Source organism: Parasteatoda tepidariorum, chromosome 11 (genome assembly GCF_982258835.1).
Source record: "Parasteatoda tepidariorum strain Cologne lab strain chromosome 11, Ptep-v5.0, whole genome shotgun sequence".
Lineage (NCBI taxonomy): Eukaryota > Metazoa > Arthropoda > Arachnida > Araneae > Theridiidae > Parasteatoda > Parasteatoda tepidariorum.
In genome coordinates, this window is record NC_141765.1 from 81586243 (window position 1) to 81607926 (window position 21684).

Sequence of the window (21684 nt, forward strand, 5' to 3'; positions counted from 1 at the left end):
TGCATGTCAGATTCTTTAAAATGCCTCTTGTTTTATTTCTATTTGTAAGTTATTTCAATTTTGTTATGGAAGTACATGTTTAAGAATTTTTTTTTTTTATTTTTTTTATTTTTATAAATGAAAATATAAAAGAATTTCAAAAATTGTGTATATGTATATATGTTAGTGTACTAAAGATTATGTGTATAATAGTTTTTCTCAATTTGTATTTTTCAGCTGATTTTGGTGTTTCAGCCCAAATTACTGCAACTATTAGTAAAAGAAAATCTTTTATTGGAACTCCTTATTGGTAATGCAATATGCCAGAGCTATTTCGAAAGTATCTTAGGTTTTGAAATATAAATATAAGTGAAGGAAATCATAAGTTGTATACATTTAAAAGCTATTTCTCACTAAGTTTTTATACTATCTGTTACTTCTGTTCTAATGATTTACAAATTCAACTATTTAAGAACTGTATTGTCATTAGCTTATCTCTTACTGTGCTGTCAACTACTTCACTATTCTTTGCAGACATTTATGTGATCACTTTTGATAATTGTTTAATTCCAGAAATTTTAAAAAGTTACTGATGGGTTTTTGATTTTTTGTTGCTAGTAACAACCCAATTATTGATGGCATTATCAATGTGCATTTCTTAAAACTTACCAAAAAAATGCTTAAAAGGCCACAAGCCTGATGCAGTTTGAGTTATGGGTGGTCTGGAAGAAGCATGGCGTCACTAGCTCATCTCTACCTAGGCTCTATCAAAACTTAAATTATTTTCTGGACAGCCTTTACATATTATTTTAAATTGCTTTTAGTAATATTGATATTTATTTTTATTATAATGACACAATTAAAAAGGTTTTAAAATTTCAATAACTAATTTTTAATTGATAATTCATTAATATGCTGCAGCTCTTAAACACAAGACAGACCGAACGGAAGATAAGAAATTCTGCTTTCTTCATTTAAGTCATTCCGGATGAATCTCTATCAAACATTAAATCCCACAATTTAAATCTGATCACCAAATTTTCTGTAATTTTATTATTTGTATATTTTTTTAGATTTTATTCTGTATTTATGGAAAAAAAAAACTCAAGTTCAAGGAAAGAGCAACAAGAAAATTGCTAAATCAAGGTTTTTAAACATTGAAAGCATAGAGAGTTTGAAGAAATTTTTTTAAAATTGCAGGGTTTGGCTATTTATATTTTTCAATCCATTCTTTTGCTAAAGTAAAAAATTGAAATTAAGTTTTTAAGTATTAAATCTGTATAATTATAAATTGTAAAACTCAAGCATTTGCTTAAAAATATATTACAATTTATCCTGAAAAGTATAGATTGCTTTTTACCATTAGAGAAGCAAGACTTTTTGTCTTACATGAATTTCACATCCTGAAATCTTTTTAAAAATCTAAAATAATTTGTACTTATATTATGCCTGTCAACTTTTGGCCTTTCCGAGAAAGATTTTCCCAGATAAGATGAAAAAGAGATTTGAAAAATCCATTGTATGCAAATGTACATTTTTATACTTTGCTAGTGTTTTAACACTGCATCATATATTATTGTGCATTTATGTATTTTTTTATTTTATTTACCTACATGTAATGGTATTTAAATTAATTTTAAATTAAATGTATTTACCCAAGAATGAGGAAAGTATAAGTTTTTTTTCCGTTTTTCCTATAAAAATAAAATCTATAAAATGGAAGAATTGGCATCTAAGCTATAATTTAGTCTGGTATAAAAAGCTATAATGTGTTTATATTGTTTTATTTTCTTTAATTTCTTAGATTAATTTAAAATGAAAGTTTGTGTATAGACTGTGGGGTTTTCTTTCAAAATGTATAACAATAATATTGCTATAATGTTTTTTGAATCGTAGGATGATGTGCCAAAACAATTGCTTTTTTAAAAGGGAATGAGCTATCCTAATTCGAATGTAATTAGACCCCTAATTTACTATTAAATTGGCAATTGTGATAGTTTAAGATGTACAAAAATTAATATATCTGCATAAATTTTGCAAAATACAGAGTTTGTTTGAGACTTTAAAAGGAGCAGGTGCAGGGAACTGAAAAGGGACTGTTTCCTAAAGAAAAGTGCATTGTATTTCTCAAAAAGGGTATTATTTTCAAGATATCCACAACATTTAAAGTTTTTAATTTTTCATTAAGAAAATAATAATTTTCAAACTGGAATGGTTTATTTAAAAAAAATTACTGCGATAAATTCATGCACTAAATAAGTCAGTTTTAAAATGTCCTCAATTCTTGCATTTTAAAAAGTTTTGAGTGTTATATTAATATCATGCTTAAAATATGGGGAAATAATGAAAAAATCAATTGGAAATCAAGAGTCTCGAAAAGAAACTGCTTAAAATTGAATTTTGAGTGCCTTAATAACATCGTTTAAAAATGTCAAAATCTGAAAAGCCACATGAAAATGGACATATAACTATAATTAGCTGTTCAAAAAATGACAGGGATTTAAAATCTGCATAATCACAAATTGAACACCTTAAGAAGTGGTCACTCAAATTCAAAATTCACTCATAGTAATATCATTGAATAAAAAACATCAGAATTTGAATATATTATTATATTATGCATAATAACCTTGTATAAATAACTTCCATAAGAAATAGTTTTTTGCTTTAAATATTATTGAAAAATATTGGGAATTTACAATGAAACCATGAATCAAACACATCAAAAAGTGATTATTCTAATTCAAAGTTTGTATGTTTTAATAACATCATAATAAAAATATAAAAATTTGAATAACTATGCGGAAATATCAACAAAAAAGAAGAAAAGATAACTCCAAAAGTGTCATTATTAAAAAAATACCAGAATTTAAAAAAATTGTAATTGAAATCACTTAGAAATAGAAAAATTTTTGCAAATTGAGCACATCTTAAAGGGATCATCGAAATAGGCAAAAAATATAAGTAGCTGCCCAAAAAAGATTTAAAAATGCTTTGGATAGACAATGGAATCATTGTGAAATAAGCATATCTAAAAATGGTTATTCAAAGAACATCATATAAATATATAGAATTTTGTATAACTTTTTGAAAATAGCAACAAAAAAAATAAATTAATGTTACAACGTCCTTATAGCATTGTGTAAAAAATATTGTAATTTGAAAAACTCCATGGAAATGGACAGAACACTAAAAGTAGCTGCCAAAAACTTTTAAAATGTTGTTGATTTATAATAAAATTGTCACAAATTGAACACATTCATAATTTGTGTAATAATATATTAAAAATATCGGTATTGCGAAAATCATATTGAAATGTAAAAAAAATAATGAATAATTGTCAAGAAGATTAACTACGGACAAAAGTCGATCATTATACTCAGTGGATTATAGAGAAATCTCAAAGAAATTTTTTAAAGAGACAAAATTGGGATCAAAAGGCAAACAGGGTGGTGTGTCCCTCAAACCTTACTTAGAATATCCCCTTCAAAATATATTGATTAAAATGTTAACCCGTTAGAAAGAATTTTTTTTTTATAGGAAGAAGTGGTAACACAGGTTTTACATAAGCAAAAGTAATTTTCCAGATAAAAGATAGTTTCTTAATTAAAAATTGTAAAAAATTTATAATTGATTTCATGCTATATTTAGAAATTTATTAACTCCCAAGTCCTTTAACCACCTCTATACTCTATCTAACCATCTTGTTCTTGATTTTTTTCTATTTTCCACTGGTGTTTGGAACATTATTTTTTTAACAGGATTTTCATTGCTATATCCAAATATATACATGTTCTATCCACCTTATTTGAGAAACCTTGATAATTTTTACTATTTTAGGTTCTTTTTATTTTGATTGTAATTCATGGTTGTAATGAATTCTCCAGCTTCTAGTTTCTCTTACTGCACCTGAAAGTTTTCTTAATATTTTTCTCTCGAAAGTCATCAATTTATCTTCATCTGCTTTGTTAATTGCCCTGCATTTGCTGCCATATAAAACTATTGGTCTCACTAGTGTCTTGTAAAACTGTATTTTTGTTTCTTAACTTATGCATTTAGATATGTAATGTAGATATTTAGATTTGTAATCATATTTCAGACATGCCAACTGCTCCGGTTCGACCGGAATTTCTCTGATTTGCTACGTTATCTCCGCTCAAACCCCAAATACTCCGCTTTTTAACACGCTCTCAAACCCTGAAAAAACTTCCCTCACTTAAGAAAAGAGCATTCTCAATAGCAAACTACGTAGGTGTTCCTCTCACATAGAAAAACACACACGAACGAGTGGGACAGTGGAGTGAAGAAGCTTTCAAGAGCACCAAAATCTCAACAGTCACGTGATATGACATCATAGCACATGTTAACGTAGGGAGAAAATGAGCCATAAGCACGGTTTTTTTAAAAACTTATTTTTATGGATCTGGCAACGTAGTGGAGTTCGGTGGATGTTTACATTTTGTGATCGGTCTTTCCTGGCCTGCGTTCGATTGAGAATTAAGAGATTATTTAATTTTTTAAGATGCCACACCAAATCAAACCCATAATCAAGCGTTCCGTGAGAAATATGCTAAACAATGGCCAGTTCTAAAACGGTCTAAAATATCAGAAAAACATGTTTATTGCATGATATGCGATCGTGATTTTTCAATCGCACATGGCGGCTGCTACGATTGCACGCACCATGTAGAATGCAAGCGCCATTTCGATAATGCTAATGCTTCTGCAAAATGTTACAAAATTACAAATGTGACAAAATCAGATAATAATGTTATTTATGTGGAAACATTATTTACAACATTTTTACTTGAACACAATTTACCGCTATTTCAGATGTTCCCAGATTCTGAAATAGCTGAAAAATATGGCTGTGCTCAAATAAGGATGGGAGCAATTATCAATTGCCTGGAAGAAATTACAACCAGTGAACTAAAAGAAATCTCGAAAATTTCCAAATTTGCCCTGGCTACTGAGATGGTAGCAATACAAATACTGAAAAAATTTTGCCTATTGTGATCGTTTTTTTTTTTCGATGAATCAGTTTGAAAAATTACAACCTGTCTATTGAGTTTGCCTAAGTTAGATGGTGATGCTACGGGCAAAAATATGTTTAGGGTATTGGATGAAGAACTTCAAAAATTTTCGATTCCATGGAAAAATTGCATAGCTTTTTCATCTGATAATGCATCTTTAATGATTTGAACTAATAAAGGTGTTCTAAAGTTTATTTTGGAAAAAAATTCAAAGTTAATTATGTGTAGGTGTTCTTGTTACCTGATAAATTTGGCTGCTAAAAAAGCTTCTCCGTGAATATCTGTTAGCTTAGAAGAGTTTTTATTTCTTGAAAAAAAGTTCAAAACGTTTTGAGATGTTAAAAGAGTGTTAAAAGCTGTGCGGCCTAGATAATCACGAAATTTTAAAGTTTGTTTAAACTAGATGGCTGTCTCTATTAGCTGTTGTTGATAGAACACTGGAGCCATGGGAGTCATTAAAGATTTTTTTTTTTTGAAAAAGAAAATTATTTTTTTCTAAAATGTAGAAGCATCAAAAAAATGTTTGAAAATTGAACAACAAAACTGAACTTGCTTTTTTTGTAGAATGTTATGCCCATATTCTGCAATTCTAATTTAAAACTGCAGACAGAGTCACCAATGATACACTGTCTCCAAAGAGAGATAATATCTTTGTTGTTGTGTCTGATAGTCTATTTTAAAAAGCCTATTGCTGTTAAAGAAGCAGAAAGCATATTTCAAATTGAATTTAAAAATAAAAAAAACAAAAGTGCAATGAGGATTTACGCATTGGTAGTCAAGCAAAACTATTTTTGAAAAATGTTTCTCTGTCGAAAAAAGAAATTGACACTTTCTATGAGAGTAAGGAATTTTTATTCCCTCTCATATTCATATATTGTTAAAAAAATATCCTCTCATTGAGGAAGTGCTGCTACATGCAGAAATTGCATATATCAGCTTAAGAAATGATAAATCAATTGAATATTTCCTTGTTCTCTTTGGGGAAGACAATAGTGAAAAATGAGATCTCATAGAAACTGAATTTTCATTGTTTCAGATTGAAAATTTCTCTGATGAAGTAGTAAAATGTGAAAGGGTGGATGTAGCCTGGAACATAATTCAAAATTTAACCGATTATACGAGAAACAAAAAATATAACACCTTGTCACAATTTATAAAAAAAATATTGATTATGCCTCATAGCAATACCAGTGATGAGATTCTTCCGCAGATTTCCGCTCTTTTTAGATTTTTCCATTTTTCTCGCTAATTTCCGCGGAAATTTTTTTGATTTTTGAACAAGTTAAAATATTTTATGAGGAATTTAATTTTCCGCAGAGCGAAAGCATTGAAGTCCTCATTCCTCCCTCTGAATTTTCTCAAAAAATCATTTCCTTGGGATAAAACTGGTTGACCTTTATACAGGGATTAGATTTTTTCGCTTTTGCCTTTCAAATTTCAGCCTTTTTATCAAAAACTCGGATTCTCTAAAAGTTTCGTTTTTTTTAAAAAAAATAAATATCCCGCTTTTTTTTTTTTGAAAATTCAATCGTTAAAATAAAATAATCATATTTATTTACGATTTTCAAAGATAAACGAAAAATTCAAATTACATCCTAGCTGCTAACCCTTCCGTATTTTTACTTATTTTAGCTATTTTCTCTTCACAGAAAATAAGATTTTCCGTATTTTTATTCCTCCGCCGGATAGCTCATATTTTTGCAATTCAGACGTCATGACCCTGTTGTCTGGCATGGAAGCAAATGAAAAAATAAATAAATAAATAAAATAATAGAGGTGGATTTGGGGTGAAAATATTTATTTGCTCATTCAATTGATTTTGTAAATTTTTATTTATTATGTCAAAACAATACAAACAAGCCTTTTAGAAATCCCAAGTCCAGTCTCTCGCGATTTTAATATGAATCATCGATTTTCGTATTTACCTGATTTAAAAGTTGCGCAATGCGATTCTTATTTACGTATTCAAACATCGTACATGATGATTCGTAGTTACGAGATTTAAAAATCCAATATCGCGTTTTGCATTTATGCATTTTTAAAATCGCAATTTTATTATCAAACATCGATTTTCGTATTTGCCTGATTTAAAAGTTTAACGTTGCGAGTCTTATTCAGGCGATTTAAATATCGTACATTGCGATTCTTATTTACGAGATTTAAAAATCCAAAATAGCGATTTGTATTTACGCGCTTTTAAAACCCTATTATGTAGCGATTCGTATTCACGATTTTCGTATTTGCCTGATTTCAAAGTTGAACATTGCGAGTCTTATTCAGGCAATTTAAATATCGTACATTGCGATTCTTATTTACGAAATTTAAAAATCCAATATAGCGATTTGCATTTACACGCTTTTAAAAACCTGTGTAGCGATTCGTATTAACGTGAGCTTAAAATCCTATGTCGTGACTCGTTATTGCGGTTGTAATATCAAACATCGATTTTCGTATTTATATGAAATCCAATCCAATATAGTAATTTGTATTTACGCTTTTTAAAACCCTATGTAGCGATTCGTATTCATGCGAGCTTAAAATTCTATGTCGTGATACGTTTTTGCGGTTGTAAAATCAAACATCGATTTTCGTACTTAAACGTGCTTTAAAAATTAAACATTGTGATTTGTATTTGCGCGACTTGAAAATTATGCATCGTGATTCGTGTTTACGTGCTCTAAAAATTACGCATCATGATTTGTATTTCTGCATATTTTAAAATTCTATATAGAGTTTCATATTCACGTGATTTATATGCCTCATATCAGGATTCATATTTTCTCAATGCAAAATTAGGGCATGTGATTAATATTTATATATTCATACAAATTAAAATTAATCATCAGGATTTATAATCACATGGTTTACAAGTTAAAAGATCTCACTCTTTTTGTCAAATTTTTGTGTATATATATATATATATATATATATATATATATATATATATATATATATATATATATATATATGCAAATATATAGCACAATAAAAACAAAGAGAAAAACGAAAATAATTAATAAGTTTTATTAGTTTTCTTAGTTTTGTTTTCCAAATTTGAATTAATTTTTTTTTTTTTTTTTTTTTTTTAAGGTATTAAAAATTACGTTTTTTAAAAAAATTATTGTTAATAATTTTCTTCTCTTGTCATTATTTTTTATTTTTTTCCATATTTTCTCAATTTTTTATCTTATATATATATATATATATATATATATATATATATATATATTCATTCTTGGATTTCCTCTTTTTTACTTTCTGACTACTCTCATCCCTGCAATGCCTCCTGTGAGAGGGTTTTTAGCATGGTGTGGGAGAATGAAACATACTTTAGAAATATTATTATTTTGAACACACTTTAGAGTATCATGGTAGAAAAATCAAAATTAACTGCTAGGAACATTGTTTGCCATCAAAGGCAGTTTACTTAAAATGAACTAACAAGCTAAAAAGGCAACAGCCTTATCACTAAAAGAATAAATTGTTTTGTGATGTTTTTATTTTAAGGAAATTAGTTATTTTATTATCTTTCAATAAACTATTATTTAATTTTTAGTTTTTGAATAATTTAAATCAATAATTAATCTTAATTATCAATAATTAAGGTGTATTATTTTCTGTTTTCTTGTGTAAAATAAAAATTTTATGTTAAGTTTTATTATCTGAAAAACTATTAATCAGAGAAAATTTACATAGAATACAATGGTCTTTTTTCTAAAGGAGTTTTTTTGTGCTTTTTTAACCAAGTTAGTTATTTTATTATCTTTCAATGAATAATTAGTTAATTTTTTAATATTTTATTTTTTATTTTATAAAGTAATAGTTTTGTGTTTAAGTTTCACTATTAATAAACTGTATTTCTCAACTGGTATTAATCACAATTTGTTGCACTATTTCGATTATTTCTTTGTGACTGCTCTTGACAGCAGTTTGAAAAGTTGGCATGTCTGCTGATTTTAGGGAAAAAAAAATTAAAAAAATGGATTTTAATAATTTTTACAGCTTTTAAAAATTTGCATTTTAAAATTTTGCACAATTGCAAATGCATCACATTAATGAGTACTAATTTAAAATATACAAGTTATATGTAAATAGAATTAAATGTGAATAATAATAAAATAAATTGTTAAAATACAATAAAAAGTGAAAACCTTACCTTTCACAAAATAGTGCTATTTATAACTGTCACAAGTGCATCACATTTCTTAATTGTAATTTGATTTGCAATATTATTATATATCCTAAATATTAATAAGCCAAATGATTAAACAACTTAAAACCCACGCATTAAATTAAAACAAATGTCGTTTTGCTCAAAATTATACCTCATAGAACAATCATAAACGTATAATGTTTCTTATTACCAATTTTGAACATCAAAAATTTCAATAATTGAAATGATTAAATAATTTAAAGCCCTTAAAATAAATTTTAAAAAATAGCTATATAAACAAATAGATCTTTTTTACTTAAAATTGTGCCATAGATTTATCACAAATGCATTAGATCTTTTAAAACTAGTTTATAATATCCCAATTATAAATGAGTAAAAATGCCCTTTCTTTAAATCAGCAATCAAATAAAATTAAAAAAACAGGAAAAAAGCAGATTTCCAAAACCAGTTCAAGGATTCTCTCTTGTGGTCTATGGTCTACCTTTGTGAAATTACGATATTTGGCAGCAGAAAGAACTATCCATGTAGCATAAACAAAAATCCACAGCTGTTTTTTTAATGTATGTTCTTTTCATGTGTGGGGCACTTATTTTGTCTGGGCATTAATGGGTTGAATAGTATTTACAAAAAAATTACCTTAGCAAAAATTAATGGGTTTAGTAGTATCAAAATCCACTAGTGTCAAAATTCAAATTTAAGGATTTTTTTACATAAATTAACGTCTCTGAAAAGTTTTTTTAAATTGATTAAAAGTTGTACACAAATCAGACATCTAATTTAAAAATAACAAAATCAAATTGAGCTTTTAAAAAATATTATCTTCTTTCTGAAAAGTATATAATTTTCTATATATTACCGATATTTAAGTGTAGTCCGCGTCTATTCTGTTTCTTCATCATAACTCTGTTTTGTCAGTTTTTTCAATGTTGTATGAGGGTATGTCAGTTTATGAAGTAAATTAAATATGATTAAATGATTTTTTAGTATAACTAAGTGTTTGTATAGAAGTTTGACCAAGTATGTACAAAAATTTCACATTGATTCCTAACATTTTCACAAAATGACAAAGGAAGTTTTTTTTGCAGCAAAACAACTTACAAAAATCCTTGATCAGTTTAATAACCTGGTTATGCACTTTTGATGCTAGCCACCAGTTAAAAAAAAAAAAAAAAAAAACAGAACCGCAGAATGCCGACAACATTTATTATGCCTTTTTCTTTTATATTTAATGCTTTTTGATAATTTGTATAGTCATAACAACTTAAATTATACAGTTTATAATGTTTTTATTTGCATTTTTTAAACCATAGGATGGCTCCTGAAGTTGCTGCTGTTGAAAGAAAAGGTGGTTATAATCAGCTTTGTGATATATGGGCTGTTGGCATTACTGCCATAGAACTTGCTGAACTGCAGCCTCCCATGTTTGACTTGCATCCTATGAGAGCATTGTTTTTAATGTCAAAATCTGGTTTCAAACCACCACAGCTTAAAGACAAAAATAAATGGTATGTGTATTGATTTTGACAGAATTGCAGTTAAAGTGGACATTTTAAAGTATGGTATAAAAACAATACTAACAATAAGGATAAAATTTTAGTGTGCATTTTTAAATGGTAGTTAAGAAAAATTTGAATGGTTACATTTCTAAGTGAAAATCCATAGCAACAAATAATGATATTCTTTATTAAACATCATACTTTTCGAAAAAAAATAGAAGTTGAATATCACTTTGCTGTAGCATGAGTAACATATAAACCTCTTTCAAAGTAAAGTTAATCTCCTGTGCTTAGAACTTTTATTTGGCTCCCTATCAGTCACTTTTATTCAATATTCAGCCTTAGTTTTTTTTTTCCGTGGTCTTTTATATTTTCTCTTCTTGGTATGCAATACATTCAAACAAATTATTCTGTCAATCTCAATAAAACATGATATAATGAGAAAAATACTTTCCTTTGTAAACATTATATGTCTTATAATATTTTTGCAAAAAAAGAGAAAGTGAATATATGAAGTGCAAAAAGTTAAGAAAAAATTCACCATGGGAGGCAAAAGAATGCTTTAGAAACATTTAAACTTTTTTCAATTATAAAATTTGGGAATTTGTCTAATTAATTGAGAATTATTTCAATTAAGTGACAATAACAGTTAATTAGCCAATACAGAGTTATGAACAGACCTGTTTCAGTCACACTATCTAGTGCCAAATCATCGACACTGGACATTTCGTTATCTGTAAACCAGGCTGTAATGATCACCTGGCATAGTCTGCAAATCATAATTTCTTCTTCGAAAGAGGGATCTAAAAAAATTGCAATGTTGAATCAGTTATGTATGCTGCTTATGAACAAGCAGGAGTTATAACAAAAATTGTTAATTTTGAGTGCCATAAGTTTGAAGAGTATCTTAAAAAATATCTCTTTTATAATGGAATTAACAACAATTGATATTTCTTGATGCTTTACTTTTTCTTTAACTAATATCCTTTCATTCATGATAAAACACCACAAATTAGTTTAAAAAAGTTGTATTGCATTATCTCTAAGTGGTTATTAAAAAGTTATATGAATAGTTGCATTGTTTTGCAGTTATCACATTTAAAGATTTTCAGCCAGCTTTTCATTTTTTAAGCAATAACTTGTGCTTAGCCCTGTTTTTACATTTTGCATGCTTCACCATATCTCCAGAATTCATTGCACAATTTAAACTCTCTCTACACTGTCTTTTGTGCTTAAATTATTGTTTTCACTGATAGATTTAAAATATGCTTCTCAATCCATACAGATTTCATTTGAATACAAAAAAATCTGTTTATAATAGGTATTCAGAAAAGTAGAATTTTTGTTTTGCACACGCTACATTATTACAAAAAAAGAGCAATGAATGTGGTATATATACATGGTGTCTGCGCACCTGGAAAGTCATAAATTATGATATTGAACAAAAATTGTCATGATTTTAACTATTTTTTTAAAAAAAAATCATGAAAAGTCATGGATTTAGGTAGCTGAAAAATCTAGTTTTGAAAATGGAATTCACCCCCTCCTCTAATTTCATGGTGTTCCGAATATCTGAATTTGTAACAAAATATCCACTTGCCATCATATTTGATCAAAACATAAAATATTTTTATAGTGTTCTTTAAAAATTATAGTGTTCTTTCAAAAAATGAAAGAAAAAACATATCTAGAGAGAATTATCTTTTAACTTCTGTGATTTCAGAATTTTTGTTATTATTTTTATTTTTATTTTATCAATTTAAAATTTTAGCTGAAGCTGGCCAGTAATTGACGAATTTTTTTTATTTTGAAATGAGAATTGAAAAATCGGTAGTATTTTTATCCTTTCCAATGAGCAAGAAAAGTATCTTTAGAATGTAATTCTGCAGAAAAAAGAAGAAAAAATTATTTGCATTTGTATTTTTTTCAGCTATTTTATTGTTTCAACTCTTTCTTTACTCTGTTTTTTAAATTTAAAATCTATAAATATGAAAATGCAGAGTATAAAAGTTTTGATTATACCTATCATTTCAGAGAATGTTATTATAGTGCTTTTTAAAATTTATTGTTGTATTTTTGCCGGATAAAATAGTAACTTCGTTAAGTCATGAAAAATTCTTGGAATTAGTCTTGGAAAGTCATGAAAGGTCATGAATTTGAAAATCTAAATTTTAGCAGATGCCCTGTATATAGTTCTAATTTTATTTATATTTTTTAGTAAAAAAACCCACTCTAAACTATTCATGTAATGATCACACAATAAAATGCTACTCTTGTGACTTGAAAAGAAATTAAAGCATGTTAATTAACTTATATTTACAAATAAATAAGTTATGAAATCAGACATGAAAATTCTTTCTCTGAATGAATAAACCTTGATTTTGATGCATATGAATCTAGTACATCTCAAAAGTAAGAGTCAGCTGAAATATGGAAAACATTATACCAATATTTGTGTAAATAAAAAAAAGTTTAAAGACTGAGTCACAGTGTCTTTTTTTCAATTTTTATGAATTTTATGCCATATTTTTTTAAATTAATAAATAGTGAAACTGTAATTTTTATTTAATTTATAGTCAAAGTTTTTTGATTTATTTTCGTATTTTCTCGCAGTATTATTCTCGTTCTGTTTATCTACATATCATTCAATAAAAATTTAAAGTTATGAAGCTAATTTTTTTTTAAATTGTCAAAAAGTTACTTTGATGTTACATTACAAACTTATATTGACATATGATGTGCTACATTTTCTACTATCCTGGTGTTTTTTTTTTCTACTCTAAAGAAATTTTAAATAATGAAAAATGTTTAAACTTTTTAACCCTCTCGCGAAGGCTATGTCAGCCTTCATCTATCAAAAGGTACCTCAAGATAGAATCAAGTTAACATGTCTTATATACTAGTGATTTGGTATTTAATATTTGTAGTTACGCCGCATTACTCCCCTTCCAGAATTTTATCTGTGATAGAATTCGATGAACGATTACCGCTAGTTGATTCATGCTGTTTATATATTTTTATCATTTTCGCTCATTATATTTTTTCTTCATAGCATTTCGCTCTTTAATATTTTTCTTTTTCATTTATTGACCGGGAGACTTAATTTACTTCACCGGATCTTTTTTTTTCCTTCTTTTTCTTTGATCGGTTTGTATTAAACAAATCAACTGTGTAATGTGGACCATCCACCATGTCAGTGAGTTCATATCACGTCAGTATGTCACCAATGAGGGGATTTAATTATAGACTATGTCAACCTTCATCTATCAAAAGGTACCTCATGATAAATCAAGTTAACATGTCTTATATACTAGTGATTTGGTATTTAATATTTGTAGTTACGCCACAGTACTATACTAATACATTGTTTGCTTCACAGTTTATTAATGTACCTTATTATATCTATAAATTTAAAATTATATACATTGAATACAATAGAACAAGTATACCTCTATTTATTTGTTAAATTAGAACTATTGCAACATCATTTAAATTACTCACTAAGGAAGAATAAGGAAAATAAACTTATTAAGTAAATCCCCCATTTCATTTTACCCAATTTTTTTCATCTTTAAAATTTTAGTATATTAAATTTTTAAAATCATCCAATTTTTATGAATTATCTTTATCAGACTTCAGAAAATATTAATATTAAATGTTAATAGTATGGTCAATGTAAAATTCTGATGGAAATATTGCTTGCGCATATTCATTAATTCAAATTACCCATTTGGTATTTTAATATGAAGATTATTCACTTGCTTTAATGTTTTTACAAACCAAAAAATTATACTCTTGACATGAATTTAAAGTTTAAAATGTTGATTGCCAACATATGAAAGAAACCAGTTCATTGATTGTTTATCATTTTAGGACACCAGTATTTCATCACTTTGTTAAAGTAGCATTAACAAAGAATCCCAAAAAAAGACCTACTGCTGAAAAACTGTTACAGGTAAGAAATTTATAGATTACTTATATTGTTCATAGTTCAATTGTTTGTTTTTATCAATTTACTATAATGTGCAAAGCATAAATCAATGTAAGTAAGTAGAACAAATCAATGTATATAAAATAGAGTAGGGTTTGTTGTGGAAATTTTTTATTAAATTTCTAAAAAAGTGAACTAAGTATCCTTTTTTGTTAGAAATACGATTAAGCTGTAAGCATTTTCTGATGGATTTAATGCTGACAGGTTTGTTCATTTACATTTAATCAATGACAATGGAAAGATTATATCACCTCAATGTCCCCATGTATTGATAAGATTGATCTATGATGTGCAACAGTTGCTATGGGAGCAGGTATGATACAATAAACTTACAAGTATATTTTACTTGCAGAAAACATCATTTGTTATGACAATATTGTTTTACTTTTCAAGCCTTGTAAAAGTATTTGCCTACCAACTGATCTGTACTACGCCCTTTCTCTCTCTCTCTACTTAGTTTTATCAGCCCTTTAAGTAATGTAATAGTTTTCTCTGACCTTGCCATGAGCGTGTGTATATCTCTGGCAAACGGTTTGATTAGTTTAATGTGCTATAATTTTAATCTACTGTTCTAGTTTTTATGTTTATATAAACATTTTTCTTCTATCTACTTTGGTTGTGAATGTTTCTGTGCTATGTTTTAACGCAGCCATACTCTACTACCAGCAAATTAGGAATTGTGTTTCAGAATGCTTCTTTTTTTCAGCCATTTTTAACAGATTTTGCATTTTTTAAAATAAAATTGGAATTTCATTTTAAATGGTGCAAAAGCATTTTTAAAAGTATTACATAAAATGGGGATACTTTGTGACAGGTGAGGTTACTTTAGGACACTCACATTGTCTGAAGTTGAATGGCTTCCAGCAATAGAAAAAATATTACTCTTTTTTTCCAGAAATTTCTGTGAAAAATTAACTTTTAAATGAAGTAAGAGCTAACCAGCAAAAAATAGCTACTTAGATCCAAATTTCAGTGTAGTGCAAGGGGTTAATCATAAAAATGCATACAAAACTTCTTGATTTTTTAAAGTTTTAATGGGAGGGTAAATTTTTAGTTGTCAATACCATAACTAGCTAGGGTTTTGGTCTATAGCCCATAAAGTTTTGGGTTAAATTTTTGCATGTTTGATTGATATTGAACAGGGGATTTTTTTTTAATGTAACTTTGTTTTACTTTGTTATATAAACTTTATAATTTTCCAAAATAAAATATTTTTTTGCATGTATATTTTCCAAAAACTTTAAGTTTTAATTTTTTTTAATATCTTGTTATCTTGTTAAAAGTTATCTTGTCTAAGAATTATGCCAAATTTCAATAAGATTGGTGCATTCTTGCTCCCTGTGAGAATACTTTTTTCAAACGGATCTTCAAAACTTCATTATCAACGGTAAAATTTTCATTTATTTTAGATGAAAATTTTCAAAAATATCTCTCAAATATATTTTTATATGCTTTAAGTTTTTATAAAAAAGTAAGTAGTTTTTATAAAGAAACTAGGTTTCATTTAATTCTAAAAAGCCCATTTAACTTCTTAATGTATGAACCATGGTTTTTAAAGCTTAAAGAATTGTTTTACCTTCCATAACAATTCATTTGTTGAAACCTAAGTATATGTTATTTGTTGGATAGACGGTCATACTTTTTAATGTTGGCTAAGTAGCTTTTTTTTTTAAAACGCTTCAGGTAGAATAATTATTATTTAACTTCCACTTTGTAAAATCTTTCTCAATGACCTGACAAACTGACTGCTTTATAAGTTCAAATGAGAAGGTCATAAAATTTCTTTGCCTTTATCTTTGTCGAGAATGCATATAATTAAAATATTTTGTTTTTTACTTCTAATGTGTAACTTTAAAAAAAATTCTCATTCAGTGGTTAAAAACACTTAGTATATGTATATTTTGATGAGCTGATTTTTATTTGTAAAGCAAGTGAGAAAAGTTTATATTTTTTTAATACTTTTTTTCCGTAGCATCCATTTGTGCAAGTGGACATTGGTAACCATATAGCTCAAGAATTATTAGAAAAGGCCAGAAATCCAATACTAAATTTTTCTGATTTGGATGGAGAAGAAGAAGAGGTAAAATTACTTTTTAAAAAATAAACAATATTTTGTTTTTTCTAAACAAGCTCTTGAATATAGGATTTTTCCCTGCAAAATAATTGTCAAATATATTCAATGACCACTTTTCTTGATTTTACTCATTACAATAAAATATGTAGTCATTACTATAAAAGTTTATGATCTATGTATTTCAGATTTTGATGAATGTGCCTCAAAGAATTGCTTCCAAAAAGTCAGGGAGAAGCAGGCAAAAATCTCCATCTGATTTTAATGGTAAGTTTTTAAGTAATGCTTGTTTGCAAATATTAATAAGGTAACATTCACATATTTATTGGGTGACAAGGAAAAGCTTAATAAAACTCATAAAAGACACTCATGAAATAAAAAATTAGAGTCCCTATTAAAATATTATCACCAAACATTCAAATAAATATTAAAATATTCATAATTGTAATATGTTTTCAAAGGGACCATCATTGGTTACAATATTGAGATCTAATGTCCTAAATTTTTCTCTATAGACCATAACTTACCAACTGCTACATGATTTATCAATAAGAAATCAGGAAAATGTACCATAGCTCTTGTGTACTGAATTAAAATTTTGTTGGATGGTCTTAATAATTTTTGAAATTAAAGAAGCATAAGTTTGCGAGAAGCATATTTGGTTTTAATTTTTGCCCAAGTTTATTTTGTGACATCCTATATTTATAAATGTTATTAAAATTAAAGTTCAGAACTAAAATTTAAAAAAAAGTATCTATTAATATCGAATAATTCTATACGATCATTACTTTCTGGTTGAATTATTTTCTTATGTGTTTATATTCACTTATAAGATAATTTTAAACATATAAATTTGGATTCTAAAATGTGGAGTAGGAAGTAGTAAAGAAATTGATGAAGTAGGAAATAGTTAGGATTAAGTTGGAAATTTATCAGCATTATTTTGTTGTTTTTATGAAATATGAATATAATTTTTATTTTGTTCTTACAGAGAATATAAACACAGAGTTTGTCTGTACTTGATTTAGAAACAAACATTTGAATATAAACATTACCTTGTAATGATTGTAAATAAATAGACACCTTCAAGATGCTTTTTTTGAAAATGAAATAAATCCACTGTTACTGATGTTTATATCTTCTGCCAGCACTGATATTTTTCTCTCGATTTTAATTTTTAATGATTTGTATGTGCTATTAAATATTTTGCTTAATAAACTATTTTCTTTATTTCAGATGAAAGTCTTAACTTTGATCTTCCTTTCATGTCTGAATCCTTCAATAGCAAGGTAAGCCCCATTCCTAATTAGTTTTCATTCATTAAAATGAGTGTATTAATTTAAAGTTGTAAAACACTTCAAAAATTTAATTTATTCATTAATCAAGTTTTTTGATACAAATAAAAAGATTAAAACTAGATATTAGCTGCTTTTAAGTAATAAGTTTCTAAGAACGAATAGAATTTCTGTTGAGCACAAAAATAGTTTTGCCGTTATATTCCAACCTTCTAAACCCACTGTTTGTAAAATAAGTAAGGGTATAACAATGTAAATCCATGATCTTACAGTAATCTCAACAAGTGCTCTTAAAGGCAGGCTCTTAGAGAGACTCATGGAAATGCATGGATTAAAGTCCAAGATAATAAATAAACTCTAGATCAGGTCTTCTTAAACTTTTACCATTTGGGGCCACTTATATTCATACTAAAACTTTTTATACAATTCTAATATAAATTAATTTACTTATCTTTTTCATTTCCAACATTTCTGTTTGTGGATTTTTTAGATTTATGCATTAAATCTAGATATTATCTACCAAATTCAGTATTTTATTTAGAAAGCCAGGGTAAGATTTTTAAGTGTATTTTCTCATGTTATTATTTTTGATGGATGAATTATTTTGATTGTTATTTTTGACTTAAATAAAACTACTTCTCATAACTTCTATAAGCCTTAAGATTAGTTGTCATTGTATTTAATTGCTTCTTTGAAATACTGAAGCTAAATAAAGCTTCTGAGAAGTGTCTTAAATTATATCCGAGTTTGGAAAAATAGTTTTAAAACCACCTAACTTAACTATATTAAATTTGGCACCTAATTGGGCTCATTAATTATATATGAAGAATTACTGCATAAGTTTTTGATTGGAACTAGTTTTACTTCTTAATTTCCCAGAAATATTAAAAAAAATATTTATATACAATTGAAAATTTCTTTACTGATCCTTATGAGTTATTCTCCATTAGTTATGACTTAATGTTTTGGTTAAACTGTAAAAACTTGGTTTTTTAATGAGTGTCCAGGTGACAATTTAAGGTGTACTTGAATTAAATAAAATTTCTGCATCTAATTAAATATTCAAACATCATGATGACAGGCAACATAATACAGAATCTTTCCTTACAATAGTTTATACCTAGGCACCATTGTATGAAAAAGTTTTTTGTTGCAAGAAATTCTCTGTCCATCAGAGTTGGGGTTTTGGACGTCCTAAACTGGTTTTGGACAGTAAACTGGGTTTTACTGTCTTAAACTGGGTAAAACTGTCCTAAACTGGATAAAACTGTCCTAAACTGTCTTAAAGTATCCAAAACCTTGAACTTTGGTAAAAGGTAAAAATTCTATAGGTGTAACCATTGTACACATAATAATTACATGTATCAATAAATATTTGATATTTTTTATACAATTTACTATAACTTATTAAAAGAAAATTATATAATATAATAGGAAAAAGTTTATAATTTTTGAAGCTCCACAATTCATTGATCAACAAAAGTGAATACCTTATCCTCTAAATATAAATATGTTTTTAATACTGATAAATAATATTTTTGCATACGGATAAATATATTAAAAAATAGTAAATTTTCTTTAAAAAAAATACTAAATTTGTTCAAAAATTAACCTTTTATTTTTCACATTATTTTTTTAAAAAAATGTTATAATTTCTGCATCACAGGATGATAAAAAAGATATCTATTTTTAAAAAAAATTGTTTTTAAATATAAATATATTAGTTTAAATTGAAAATACAAAATAACTGAAAAATGTATTAACAGTTTTGAAGGGCATAACATCAGTTTCAGTTACTGACACTGGTGATGTATCACCACTATGCTAAAAGAATTGAACATGAATGAAATAAAAGTATTCTTGAATAGTACTACAGATAAATAAACCTGTTTATGACGAACAAAGTACTTAGTCCCTAATATTTTAACCTGTATAGTAAGGCCAAACTTCAGTTATGTACTATTGAATGAGAGGACCAATTGAACTTGATTACTGATTAATCTTCCTTTGTTTAAATTGAGGAGTCAAACAATATTAATAAAACATTATACTTTTAAAAACAAATATTCTCTAGTATATTTAACTATCAATATGTTATTAGTTCTATGTTTATTTTACCTCTTAAATGTTGTTCAGATAAAATTGTGACATAATTTGAGTAAAAGGGTTTTGGACAGTTTAAGATAGTTTTGGATAAAGGGGTTTTGGACAGCACGGTTTAAACCCGATTAATTCATTCTGTCTTAAACCTTGCCAACCCTGCTGTCAATTAATTCCTTCAACAAAAAACCTGAACCTTTCCTGATCTAAGGAAATATTCAGATCTTAGGTTTAGAGGGTTGAACTTTTTTCTTTGACTTTTGGATTTGAATTGATTTTTAATATAAGTTTTCAATCAAGTGCAAATTTAAGTCACTCGACCTGCCTAGAACCTTAATACATAAAATTACTTTCAATTTCATCTGTTAAATCAATGAAAGTTTTATAATTTCTTACTATATATTCATTGTTACATTTTCTTACTGCATTTCCCATAAAATGTTTACATTTTTAGGATCTTGTTGTGGAACCGGATTTTGATTTGCCTACAGCTTGGATGGAGCAAAACTTGGATTCAGATATAATTTGCAAGTAAGTTGCATTTTAATTATTGTATTTACTAATTATTACTTAAATATATAGTTTGACAGTCATTGCTTGATGTAGCCATCTCCGTTGTCTAAGCGCCAATGAACATTGTAATGCTTGGTTGCTGTTTTGTGAGTATATTGAATTATTTCAAATATTTACTCATTAATATTGGACTTATTTTGACAAAAACATGCTGCCCTTTAAAAATACATTTAGATTTTTTTACATATCAATTTTTAATATTTTGCATTTACAGAAGTCAGTCTTTCTGTGCTATTTTATCTAAATTTTAAAATTTTCTTTCATAAGAAAAGACATGAAATTGGATCACTTTTTTTCTTCTACTGTTAGAATCACACCATGATTTTTTATTACTGTGAACAAAGTGCTTTTTGGGATTGTAAATATTTTAGCAACTTGCAAATCCACTTCCTATAAAATTTTTAGTTTCTTTTCTAAGCATTTAGCCTAACACCAATTAGGAACAGCAGAACATACATCCAGCGAACTGCAAGTCTGAGCAAAAACAAAATTCAGAAGAATGTAAATACTATGTGTTTTAATTTAGAAATAAACCACCTATTACAACACTTAAGAAAAATGAATCAGAGCTCGAAAAACCGCCCGTTCTCGGTGGTCAAAATTCCGACATCCGCACGGAAAGCCATTTTCCCGTTAATGTTCGTGATACATTTTCAATTTTTGTTATCTTACAAGAGTAGCGCCTCACTTCTAAACTGACCCTCTAATCTAGAAATACAGCAACAAACTGTTCATGGTGGAATAGATGTTTTCTATGTCTTGGAGTACTGCAGCGGTTGAAAGGGTCTTTTCAGCAATGAACTTACAAAAAAAACACATTACGTACTGGTCTTAAACAAGAAGCGTTAAACGCAGTTATGAACATCTATCTAAATAGAAAACCCCTTTCAGATATCTGTGCAGAAACCTCTGTAAATCATTGGCTTGATTGTGGAAGTGGCAAACGACATATTTGATTCATTTAAAAAACGC

General features: G+C 27.3%; 1 protein-coding gene across 5 annotated transcripts in view; it reads left to right on the forward strand.

Annotated features, from left to right (window-relative positions):
- LOC107437447 (mitogen-activated protein kinase kinase kinase kinase 3) overlaps positions 1-21684 on the forward strand; it is a 72446-nt gene that overhangs the window by 17286 nt on the left and 33476 nt on the right. For all 5 annotated transcript variants that reach the window (XM_021147607.4, XM_043045438.3, XM_087155001.1 and 2 more), the window contains 7 exons: positions 217-289; positions 10497-10691; positions 14556-14637; positions 16646-16753; positions 16933-17011; positions 17981-18033; positions 20594-20670. In XM_021147607.4, coding sequence (XP_021003266.1) covers positions 217-289; positions 10497-10691; positions 14556-14637; positions 16646-16753; positions 16933-17011; positions 17981-18033; positions 20594-20670 — 667 coding nt within the window. The remainder of the gene's footprint in view (positions 1-216; positions 290-10496; positions 10692-14555; positions 14638-16645; positions 16754-16932; positions 17012-17980; positions 18034-20593; positions 20671-21684) is intronic.